The 12759-nt window shown below is 39.2% G+C and overlaps 1 protein-coding gene across 2 annotated transcripts; it reads right to left on the bottom strand.

The window, feature by feature from the left end:
• Positions 1–86: 86 nt before the first annotated feature.
• Positions 87–10079, bottom strand: tpcn1 (two pore segment channel 1). 2 transcript variants are annotated; one of them, XM_072433398.1, is made up of 26 exons: positions 9570–10079; positions 7511–7650; positions 6126–6302; positions 5928–6041; positions 4393–4523; positions 4157–4245; positions 4051–4085; positions 3918–3976; positions 3662–3761; positions 3469–3585; positions 3253–3377; positions 3141–3189; positions 3005–3068; positions 2882–2926; positions 2742–2798; positions 2609–2662; positions 2459–2531; positions 2272–2379; positions 2030–2191; positions 1845–1960; positions 1726–1772; positions 1584–1652; positions 1422–1518; positions 1198–1337; positions 699–779; positions 87–621 (listed from the first exon to the last, which is right to left on the bottom strand). In XM_072433398.1, the coding sequence occupies exons 1-26, from the start codon at positions 9661–9663 to the stop codon at positions 478–480; spliced, it is 2487 nt and encodes an 828-aa protein (XP_072289499.1). In that variant the 5' UTR covers positions 9664–10079; the 3' UTR covers positions 87–477. The 2 variants fall into 2 exon arrangements, with proteins under 2 accessions (XP_072289499.1, XP_072289498.1); XM_072433397.1 differs by lacking the exon at positions 9570–10079 and adding an exon at positions 7743–8030.
• Between the last annotated feature and the right edge of the window lie 2680 nt (positions 10080–12759).

A 12759-nucleotide genomic window follows, 5' to 3' on the forward strand; every position in this document is an offset into this window, starting at 1 on the left:
ATGAAATGTGTCACTGTTATAAAATAAATTATTTTTCTTGGAAATGTTGAAGATATTCTTGTACAGTAAGTAATGTGTGTACAATATTTTTACAACTACAATGGTTTAATAAAATGTTAATTCATATACATATAGTTTTTAAAATAAAATGGGCAAACATTATTTTTGAGACACAGATAAGTTAAAAGTTTTGAAAGCGTCTGCCATCACGATGAATACTGGTCAAATGGCTGCTTGGGCTTTGGGAGTAGTACAAGACTTAAAAGAGTCACGCGTCCGTCAAGGCACAAAACTGTGGCGCAGTCCTTCAGTGAATACAGTTCATAGAAAAAGACCAAGGGAACTATATACAGATGTGCACATTGTCAAGCAACAGGCAAATTCACGGAGACAACTTTCTGTTCAGTCTAATGGATTCAGGCACTAAACTTAGAAATGTGCTATGTTACTAGTTTAAAGACTGGAGTGGTTGTGAGCTTAGTTAATGCTGTGCGGTCCAGTTTGTGAATTGAAACGAGGCTCTGGAGAGGGAGACACATTGGAGACTTGAAAATCCAGTTCCTGCTCCCTGTTTTGATCCAGTTGTGGCAAGATTGCCCTTGAATACTCCGCATACCACTCCTGAATACAAAACAAATGCACAATTGATGACAACTAATTACAGCACATACAGTAGGTTACAGCGTTTTATGTCTCACCAGCATTTCTTCTTCGTACATTTTCATACTCAGGTCACTCTTTGTTCTAGATCTGCGGCCGAGATAAACTAAAGACGTGTACTGTGAATCAGGGAAACAATGATATAGATGAAACTCAAACACAACATATACATAAACTATATGACATATAGTTTAGTGGGATAGAACCTGTGGTAAATATTTACCATAGGTTTTGATCAGTCAAATGGCAGTTTAAGAAAAAATAGGTGTAATTCACAAGAAGTATAGTAGATGGAGTTCTAAAAAGGAAACCCTCTGATCATCAATAAGCGACATTCCATAAAAAAATGCAGGGACAATTTAAACACAATGTTAGGCATTATAAAGATTGTGCCAATTATATGGACTTTAGCCCTTGTTTACAATATGGTTGCTAGGTAAGAGTTACTTGTGTCTAACCAGGAAGTAACATTATAAACTGTGTAGTCTAACCCTGTCATATGCACTTTTTTTTTTATAGCATATTCATTTCCTTTACCCCATTTCTCTCCATGGCTTGAATGACGCCCTGAAGAGAGCTCAGTGATGAGTGCCCAGGGCACATTTGTTTGTAGAGGTCCAGAGTAACCAAGGCTTCATCACGACTTACTTCCACTTCAAACACAATGCCGTTTTCATCTAAAAGGGGAAACGATAGCAAAGACTAATTTAATATCCATAACATTTTATCATTAAAGATAAAGTAACCTAAAGTATGTCGACCTTCGGGGTTTTCAGGTGAATCACGATTTTTGCGGCTGTAGTTCATACGAAACACAAATGCATCTAAAATGAAAGCCACTATGATCGTCATGACGACCTGTGGAAATAACAACCATCAGAAACCATTGACCAGACTGAAAAGTTTGTTTTTGTCCATCTCACCATTGTCACTATGTAAAAAGTCATGAAATAGAGTCGACTCCAGTGACTTGTCTTGTAGGTGATTCCTTCCTAGGAAAGAAAGCACACAAACCAATGACGACACAGGAAACTGTCAAAGAAAGTGTCAATCAAGCGAACTTACCATAGTAATATACCAGTTGTTAACCACAGTGAGTTCAAACAGCGTCACTGGGAAAATACATAATTTATATACTCACAAAACAAGATCTACAGATGTATACTCTCATAATAATTACTCACCAAAGCTGCTGAGAATATTGTTGAAATTATTCAGATAATAGTAGCCTTCCTGTAGCTCTGTTTTGTTTCCAACAGTAACATTACCTTGTCTGTAGGAGTCTGCCACAGTGCTACCGCTGAAAGAATATATTCAAGATTTAGAGTGAGTATTTGTGAGGAGCAAATGAGATTGAGCGAAAACTTACTTGCAGCAGTTAGGATACACCACACCGGCAAAAAACTCCATCCCCACAATAGCAAAGGAATAATAGAATATGATCAAAGTCAGGCACAGGCTTGCCATCCGAGGAAAGAGCTCGAACATGGTGTCCAACACATTACGATACCGCTGCTTTATTTTAAACAACCTGCAAACGACACATTGGTCAAATACAAAAATGTAAAAATACAACTAGTAGTAACTGAAGAAGATACAAGTCAAGCCCACCGGAGCAACTGAAAAGGCCTGAGTATTACAATGAAGTAGAAGGGCTCCATATCAAAAGCCAAGGCAATCAGGCCCAGGAAGGCAAAAACCGTTACTGAGAAGTCAAACCTGTGAATATGATTCAGACCAGTGTTTAGTTCCTCAAAAAATCAATAGGGAAATAATACTTTGACGCTATTACACTTACAGGTTCCACCCAGAGCAAAAATAAGCCATTGGGCCCAACCCAGTTACTTTCAACGACACTTCTACACCATAGACTGAAGGAGGAAGCACACAATTTTGTCATTTACATGCGTTTTAATGTCACTTCATTGGGTATGAGGGAAGAACTCACTTGTGAGAAAGACAATGTAACTCCATGGGACCAATTTAGACCAAGAAAATCCACCTGGAAAATTAAATGGAAGCTTTAATTTGTTTTCACTGTGCCACAACTTTGAGTTGTTATTGAAGTTACTAAAACTTACTAGTCAGAGTGTATGTCTCAACTAGAATCCACACTCCATTGATGGCCACCACTACGTCTGTAATTGTAAAGAGAAAATTGAAATAGTTTATTAGAACAAATTTCCCTCAGATGAGAACCATTGGGCAGTATCATACTTACACATAGCATATTGAAAGGCCTTTGACTTTACAAGCAGATTGATACCTGCAGAAATATAAATAATTAAATTAACAATCATAAGCAAAAATATAAATATACTATGGACAACAGAATAAAGAAAACCTTTAAAAATGAGAAAGGTTGTGTGTGGAAGATCGTCAAACCAATATTCTCCACTGCGTCGCGCCTAAACAACAAAAACATTTAGGATTTACATCAGTTTAACAAAGCCTGGCATGCAACACAACAGTGTTTTTACCTTCCACTTCAGACCGGTCACTTCATAGAACTTATAGAAGTCCTGCAAACTGGACAATGAAGGCTGTTAAGATGGAGTATGATACAGGACATAATTATTATTCAGCAGTTACCTGAGCATAGGAGCCTCTGAGGTGTTCAAAGCTTTATATGTGAGGAAACGGTCTCGCGCAGACATCCGTGGTCTGTAGAAACGCATCAGTCCATCAAATTGTTTTAAAGACACTCCCATGGGCCTCTGAAATTAAAGATATCAGGAGATGAAGATGATTAAAACCTGAGAATTGCCTACTTGCAATATATGCAGATGAATAAATTAAAAACAATACCTGTCGACTAACTAAAAGTTGAAAGGCACGGTCAATAGCTGAGCGTTTGTGGAGCCATAAAGATTTGAACTTCATTTTCTCAACATCATTAAATGTATCAAATACAACTGCCAAAAGCTAAAAAGGAAAACATCAGACAGTTATTTCAATTACTGAAATAATTATAATATAATTAAATGTATGTGATGCTCACTAGATTCATGACGAAGTACAGCTCAATGGAGAGATAAACAATAAAAAAAATACAGGACCAGCGATTTTTGGCGTATGATGGCATCATCACATCTGGAAAACTACAAGAAGTTGTACAGTTACTAAAGAGGCAATAAAAAACAACTGCTATTGCATGTGAAATGAAAAACTGACAGTGCTCTTGAAGCAGAAAGCACTGATTGTGTGCAATATGTCAAAGGATAACTAAACAGGACTGCGTGTGCTCCGGCACTTACTTTGCTGTGGTCAGCAGAACAAACAGACTGACAAGACTGTTCTCCAAAGTGTTGAAGTACTGTGGTGGGAAAGGCAGGAAGTGAGAACACTACAAAACACCACCGACACATATGATTAAGTCAAAGAGCATACCGGATCAGCAGGGTTAGTGGAGAAGAGACAGAAACCTGATAGGAAACCATAAATTAGTGTCTACACATAAAGTCTTTGATTTTTGAGTAAAAAAAAAAGATCTTACCCAAAATAGCAAATATAACCATGAAGAATAGTAGCAAGAGAAGGATGTCAATAAAAGGTGGAAGGGACTGGAAAATCTGCCGCAAATTTCTGCTCATGTAAGAGAAACTTTGTCAGTAACAACACTTTACAGTTAATTTTTCATCAAAAACACAGCAACAGTAATAAATATTGTATAGCTGTAAATGGCCAAACACTCTAGTTATATTTTAAAACGTCCCATGATGTATTTCATACCTGCGTACGGCGCCACAGTATCGACAGTCCACCAGAAAAATGGGTCGCAGAGCCCGGGTCACCCTCATGTGTGAAGTCTGCCGGATCAGAACCACTATGGCCTCCACAAACTGGAGCATCAGCACACACGTCTGCACAACAGGAAAGTACACACAATTTAGACACTAGAGATTGTACAACTACACCAACCAAGGAAGGAAAAAATCATGACTTATTTTATGTATTGTCAAACATAGTCTATTCATGGTATTCATGGCTTTCAGCATCCTGTTATAGAGGCAACGTTTTAAGTTTATATTATTAACTGTTAAGGCAACGACCGCAATTTCTCATCTTTTTGAAACACATGAATGGACCAATTATCATTTATTAGCAATAGTAATGTCTATTATTCATATTTTAAAGACCATTAAACAGATTTTTTCCATAATTTCATTACTTCACACACTCACATCTGAGGTGACCTAACCGCTGCTCCTCCTACCAGCAAAGTCATTTTCAGATGAGCAGCGGTTGGAGGAGCAGCCGTTATGCACAGAGGCAATTGTCAAACCATCCATCCATCCATTTTCTTCCGGGTCGCGGGGGCAGCAGTCTAAGCAGGGACTCCCAGACTTCCTTCTCTCCAGACACTTCCTCCAGCGTGTCCTGGGTCTTCCCCGGGGCCTCTTCCCGGTGGGACATGCCCGGAACACCTCCCCAGGGAGGCGCCCAGGAGGCATCTGGAACAGACGCCCGAGCCACCTCAGCTGGCTCCTCTCGACGTGGAGGAGCAGCGGCTCTACTCCGAGCTCCCTCTGTGTGGCCGAGTTCCTCACCCCATCTCTAAGGGAGCGCCCAGCCACCCAGCGGAGGAAACTCATTTCGACCGCTTGCATCCGTGATCTTGTCCTTTCGGTCATTACCCAAAGCTCATGACCATAGGTGAGGGTAGGAACATAGATTCCGGTAAATCGAGAGCTTTGCCTTTCGACTCAGCTCCTTCTTTACCACAACAGTCCGATGCAGCGACTGCATCACTGTAGCCGCTGCACCAATCCGGCTGTCAATCTCACGCTCCATCCTTCCCTCACTCGTGAACAAGACCCCGAGATACTTGAACTCCTCCACTTGGGGCAAGGACTCCCCACCCACCTGAAGAGGGCAAGCAACCTTTTTCCGGTTGAGAACCATGGCCTCGGATTTGAAGGTGCTGATTCTCATCCCAGCTGCTTCACACTCGGCTGCAAACCGTCCCAGTGCATGTTGCAGGTTCGGGTTTGATCATCTGCAGACAGCAGAGATGTGATCCTGTGGTCCTCAAACCAGACACCCTCTGACCCCTGACTGCGCCTAGAAATTCTGTCCATAAAAACTATGAACAGAACCAGTAACAAAGGGCAGCCCTGGCGGAGTCCAACATGCACTGGGAACAGGTCTGACTTACAATTGTCAAACCATTTTTGTAATTAACTGAAGCCATAACTGTATTCACAATAAAAATCAGATTAATTGAACAGGTCTTACACCAACACACAAGCACTCAGCAGTAGTACCTTGACCATAGTCCTCTTGTGCCTGATAAAGGTGTGGAAACCCAACCAGCGTAGTTTCATGCACAGTTCAAATGCAACCATAACTAAAGCCAGCAGCTCCAGAGTGGCATGCACCTACAAAGAGAGACAGTTGTTATGCGATTGCATTATTGTATTGTGTATTGTGTATTGTGTATTGTGTATTGTGTATTTACGCACATATACATCCAATCGCAGTGAGGGCACTGCCGGAGCCTCACACAGAGACAGAGTCATGAGGAGGAGGCCTGTAACCAGCTCCATCATGTAGAACAGGTGGTTGTGTGCAAAAAGGTACGCAGACAGTGCCTTGGGGTTTCGAGGATGAGTGAAGAACTTGTCATTGTTCTCCCCTTCCTAAAATCAACAAGACAATTCTAAACTCTTTGCTTTTACTTTGATGAAAAATCGTAAGTGTCTATGATGCCACGGTCAGTGAGAATTCCAATGCTAACTGCATTGAACAAAAAATCTAATTCTATATCACTACACAGTAGACATCACCATAGCAACGGGCAAACAAATGCTCATCTGCTGAGAGGGACAAACTAAATGTAAAACACAGAAATAATTGTATTTATGTAACTTGTATAACTCAGACAGTCACAAAGAGCGAACAGGATTTTCATATTCATGTTTTAAACTGACGAAGGATAAAGATGACTATAAGCTTATATTGAAAAATGGTTCTTCCTCATTATAGCTTTATATCTTATCGCTTTCATTATATCTCATAAAACAGAAGCACAACTCCTATTTTTGTTCTGTTCACTTCTCAAACACTTTGTTGGATAATAATTTCAGTCACATTTTATTGCAATATGAACTTCCTCTCTGAGGCTGAGCATCAAAACAACTGCAGTGTAAACTCTAAGACTGTTCAATGCTTGGCCCCTCATTATTACATTCTTACTTAGCAACACATATAACAAAAATGTAACAAAAATGTAGCTAAAAGGTCTCTGTAGTTTAACAAGTTTATAATTTTACAAACTGGTTGGACACAGGCAGTAGATATGACATACATAAAAGTTTGTATAAACAGTATAGTAAACTCATCAAATTTATGTTAGGTTATTATCTGACTAATATATTTAGTCAAATATAATGGTTAAACTGTCAGTCAATGTGTTCTTTGCACTAAAAATATTTTCTCATATTTCTCAGAAATATGCACTTTGAATCTTAATGAATCCATCTTTTTCAGTTCTGATACAATTTTGTGTCAGCGCTTTTCTTTAAAAGACAAATAATTTATCTCAGGGAATTAATCTGAACCTGTCCTATCACGATACAGTACTATTAAACTCATGATCGAGGCTCAAGCTGAAGCGTATCCGGGCTGGAACCACCTCAAAATATTATTTATGAGAAGGAAAGGAAGCCCAATCCTTTGCCCAGTTGTTGCCCTAGTTTTATTACATTCAAATGGTTCCAATATAGTCAAGTTCATAAAGGACACACATATTTACAAGGACATAATAAAATATCACATGAATGCTTCTATTTTTAGATTGTATTCATTCGACCTCTTTGTGTGAAACGCTCAGTCAAACAGTGTGTACCTGCAGATAGATCGCTGCTTCTTGGTAGTTCATTTCCCAGCTCTGACGTAAGGTGTCATTTTGGGCTCTGTAGTTTGGGGGCCCTGGTGTTGTTATGACATCATTGCTCATGACATCATAGTTGCCTCTTCCTCCTCCATCTAGAAGATAACATTTACATATATTCAATGTTAAATGGATAGAGAGCATGCAGTAACATAATGACACCATAAACAGAAGCAAGCTCTCCTACCAGCGCTGTCTAAATCTAGTAAAACATAAGAGGAGATCACGACAGGGCCCTCATTGTGGTTCATGTCTTCATAAAAGCTAGCTGTTCCAGTCTGGCCGTACAAGCGCTCCATTTTGAAGATGTTTCAATGTCTGAATGTCTTCCTTGATTTGCGCACCATTGGTTGTGATCCAGCATTGACACCGATTCAGAGGAACAGAGCTTCAAACATTTAACATTCATGCCTTTCAAGAAGCTCAGTCCAAAGGAAGTATTCACACATTCAGAAAGATGTTGCAAATTTAAAGCCTGGAGAATACTAAACAAACCAACAATCAGAAGGTCTATCTAGGTACAACTCGTTCAAAAAGTAAAGATGACAGCAACGTCTCAGTGTTGACCCTTGAACCCAGTGAAGTACAAATAAGTAGTGCACCATTAAAAAGGCACACAGAAAAGCAACATCAACCGTTTTTTCAGTCTATTTTCAAGCTCTTCCCGTGCTTTATCTATCACATGATTTGGCTTCGGATCCAGCAGCTTGGAGAATGTGTCTCAAATTCCATTTGACTGAGTAGATTTGATCATAGAATATTTCCATCCACGACGTTTGTAAAGAAAGTTAAAAAGTAAAAATAAAGTTCCCATGCAGCAGTGACCTGGTTGTTGTCCCAACTGAAGCCCACCCAATGTTTGCTGTGTGCCATTCGAACCATCCATTTGTGTGAGAACAATAACATGTTTAGAGCCCCCGGTCAATAACACAGTCAATACAGGCTCAGTGAAATGCACACAAGCTTTAGGCCACAGAAAAATATCCTTCTGGCATCGGGCAACCACTTTTACTTGTAAATCCCCCAAACATCCTAAATCATTGTCCTTTAAGCCCCGCTCCCACAAAGTTGAGTCCAAATTCTCAGTTTGTCCCAGAGCCCAGACTAACCAGCCTGAACAGCGCTACATTTCCTACTCCAGCCAGCACTCCCAAATATCCTGAAGAAAAAAAACTCTTCTCTTCCTATCCTCTCCTAGAGTTGAAGAGCTCCCTCGTTGACACAGGAGACAGACATTGGTACAACATAAGCTACGGACTGGCCCTGTTCACCAGGAGGGGCTGCTGAGGCTGCACTTTCTCACATGGGTCATTTTGTAGGAGGAATTCAAAGGGAGCAGGACCTCTGGGTGGATGTATGTGTCAGGCATATCAACACGTGACTTTGGATGTCAAGTTCTGCATATTGGGTTTTGTAACATCTTCAAAAGGCTTAATGTGCATCTGACCGTGAATGGCTAACAGCTACTGATCTTTGCAATAGCCGATGTTTTTCATCAAGTTCACCTCCGGCACCATGGTATAGTGAGAATGTGTCTGAAATGCCACTTTGCTTGTTTACTTTAGTTTGTACTTCAGTCATTTAGAATTGAACTATGACATGCGTGGATCATGATTTTACATTTTGTCATTGTAAACAGCAATGTAAATCTAAAACCTCTTAAGTAATAGAAATTGGTTCCTTGACTTCCTGTTCAAAACTCCAGAACTGAAAGGCCCATAGTTGCATTTCAATGCAATAAGAAAAGTATTTACATTGATGTGTTTTTTTCCAAATGCAGCAGAGACAAAAGAGTATAACTTATTATTAACATGCATGGTACAAGTCTGCATAAGCTAATAGTGAGGTAACACTGTTGTAACATTATTCATAAAAGCTCATTGTTGTTGTTGTTGTTGTTGTTGTTGTTGTTGTTGTTGTTGTTGTTGTTGTTGTTGTTGTTGTTTTAATTTATTTTAAATACTTGCCTGCACATAACATGCTTTTGGATCAGTTTGATCTTGGTGCCACTTACTCTCTGCGTCCTCGCCCTGGTGGTCTTCACTGAGCAGTCCACTGTTGGCCTCATCCCAGGTCAGGATGAGGGGCACGTCGTCCTCAGGGTCCATTCTGCTAAACTAAAGTGTCCTGTTAGCTGGACAGTGCATGGTTTAGTTCCCTTTCTTCACTGAAACGGTGCATTTTATTTGAAACAAGCTTTTTAACTAACCAGCTAACTATTCAACATTGCAACACTGCACAAATGAACAGTGTCAAACAGACTTCAAAAATAAAAAGTTGAGACGAGTTACTGGCTGGACACAGGGCCTTTCCTCTGTTGTTTGGACCTGTTGGTGCTGGTTTGTTGCATCTGTCACTGAGGCTTATACGAGGACAATGCTGTGGCGTCCGCAGATCTACCGCCGCTTAACACAAGGTAACTAATATTTCAGTCGTAAAATATAGATGATACTGGCCACAGAAGACCGAAATAAACTCTGAAAGTATATCCAAGTAATCCAGGGCATTAAAACCACAATAGATCCATGATTAAAACGCGCTTTAGGTAAGAATGTTTATTGCCAAAGTTTTGCGACACTAAATTACTTAACGGCAGCAGATGAGCACGGACCCAAGCTTCAAAATAAAAGTCCAGAAATGATGACGTCTTGTGTCGTATGAACAAACTCAGACTCGGAAAGAGTACAATTCAAATCACGAAACGTAGCCAAAATTGTCCTTTCTACTAATTACTACAACTGTAATGTTGGCCCTACCAGGCCTCGACAAATCCCATACAATACCCATACTATATAAATAAATAAATAAATTGGCTGGAGGCCCAGGTATTATAATAGATCCATGCCCAAGTCTTACCATGAAGGGTGATTTTTCCTCAAACGCCAAAAGTCTTCCCCATTTCTAACGGAAACTGCTGAACATGTCAAATATCTGGCAATTTATTTTTGAGAGAATGTGTGTGCGTGTGCGTGTGCGTGTGCGTGTGCGTGTGCGTGTGCGTGTGCGTGTGCGTGTGCGTGTGCGTGTGCGTGTGCGTGTGTATATAGCTTCTTCCCTACTACTATCTAAAAATTATGAAAAGGACCGATTAGTAAAAGGACCACACGGTGGCACTACAGAGCCTTCAGTGCTCTAGTGTTTGATTCATCAAGTGCAGTTCCAGTGTTGTTTTCATTATCAGGGGGCTAAATAACCCCTATAAATCTGAATTTAATTGAATGTCTGTACCTTACCCAGTGACACAAAATCCAACCTTTGTAATGATAGAATTTGGGTGGGTCAATCTCTATAGCCATTTGTTGTTGTGTCAATGAGCAACACCTACCTACCACCTACCTTTCCTTTTTTTTTCTCAGAATTCTAAAACACTTAACAAAAACCCCAAGAAACAGAACAAGACCAGAAAGAATATATGAGATGAATCATTTTGTCCAGAGTTTGTAAAATTTTTCCATTTTCAAATTAAGTCCAAATTTGATCCTCCGTTTTCCTTATGTCAACTATTACGCCGGTCCAGTTCTTGATCGTTGGGGCAATTTGTGTTTTGGTGATGGCCTTTTTCGCTGTATGATATCCATTTATTGTGTTCCAGAAGGAGTGTTGAGGCCCAAATACATAGTTCTGAAAACGAGTGGGATGGTGGTGTCTAATTTCAGTCCAGTATTTTTTTGCAACAAATTTGGGTAGCACCCTTAAATAAATAAAGCCAGCTATCAGAATCAAAAGCTTTCTCAGCGTCCAGACTTATTATTATTATTATTATTATTATTATTATTATTATTATTATTATTATTATTATTATTATTATTATTATTATTATCATGTTGTTTTTGTATATGGTTCATTATGAGGCACAGCCAAGTCCATGCTTCCCTTTTTTAGGTATATGATGTCTTCCTTCTTGGAGGGATCTGAGCTTTTTTAAGTGCCCAGTTAAAAGTAAGTACCCTAACCCTAAACTAGTGTGTCTTTTAGAGCTTGATATCACTCTGAAGTGAACCTGTCACTCCCCGGAGATTTAGAGATTTTTTTAGTCTTTTGATTGCACTTTGAATTTCAGTAGTTGTTATTTCAGCACCTAATTTTTTGTTTTGCTCTTCGATCATGCCGGGTAAATTGAGTGTGTCCAAAATTGTTTTTATTTCTTTTTTGTTTCCTGATATTCTTTTTGTTGTAGACATTTTTTGTAGAAGGATTCCAATGCTGATCGTCTTGTTTTGTTAAATTATTTTTATTATTTATCTTATTATTATTAGTAGTATTATTATTCTGCCCATCTTGTATTTTAAAAAAGTGCTTTCTGCCTGTTGTTTTCTAAGCTTCCAAGCTAATATTTTTGCTAATATTTTTGTTAATTTTGAACCGCTTTCATAACATCTTTATCATTAATCTCACCCCTTGCCTTTTTAATTTCCTGTTGCATTTGAGGATCTTTGTTTTCGGCATGTTTATCATCCAACAGCTTTAGTTTGTTCTGTAAATTGTTAAAACATTTTCTGCCTTTGTTTCTTTTTGGCCGAGGTTACAACAATTACCCTGCCCCTCAAAACTGCCTTTGCTGCATCCCAGAGAATGGGTGGAGAAACCTCACCATTGTCATTTTCCTCTACATATATCTCTGTGTCCTTTGTCATAATATTTTTACAAATTGAGGGTCATTGAGTAGACTAGCATTAAATCTCCAAAGTGTGTTGTTTGTGGTTTTGTTCCAGATCTACAGTAATGTTAATAGGAGCATAATCGCTTAAATCTACAGTACTTATGTCCGCCTCTGTAATTTTGGACCTATCTTTGTTGAAAATAAAAAAAGTAGTCTATTCTAAGAAACATGTTGGTGTCCTCATTCGTCCAGAGTGTTGCATTGTAGAAAAAGAGGACCAGATGACTACAACTGAATCTTTTTCTACAATAGTCTATTCTAGAACTTATGTGGGTTGGAAAAATGTATATATTGGCAAACGTTAGGATTCATCTGTTTCCAGATATCGATCAACCCTATATTATGTATTAATTTACAAAACGTATTATTTACAGATTTACCAGTACTTTGTGAGCTTGAGACATCGGCTGAACATGTAAGTTCCAGTCGCTGCCACGGACAGTGTTCCTTCAGAGTAGTTTGCAGATCCACAACTTCAGTAAGTGAAGTCTCTTCCTGGAGGAGTACACATTCATCAAAACAAACACACTTCCATGAATAGTTC

The sequence above is a fragment of the Eucyclogobius newberryi genome, unplaced genomic scaffold (assembly GCF_026437365.1).
Source record: "Eucyclogobius newberryi isolate DKJ021-1_F unplaced genomic scaffold, fEucNew1.0.hap1 SCAF_6, whole genome shotgun sequence".
NCBI classification, from domain to species: domain Eukaryota; kingdom Metazoa; phylum Chordata; class Actinopteri; order Gobiiformes; family Gobiidae; genus Eucyclogobius; species Eucyclogobius newberryi.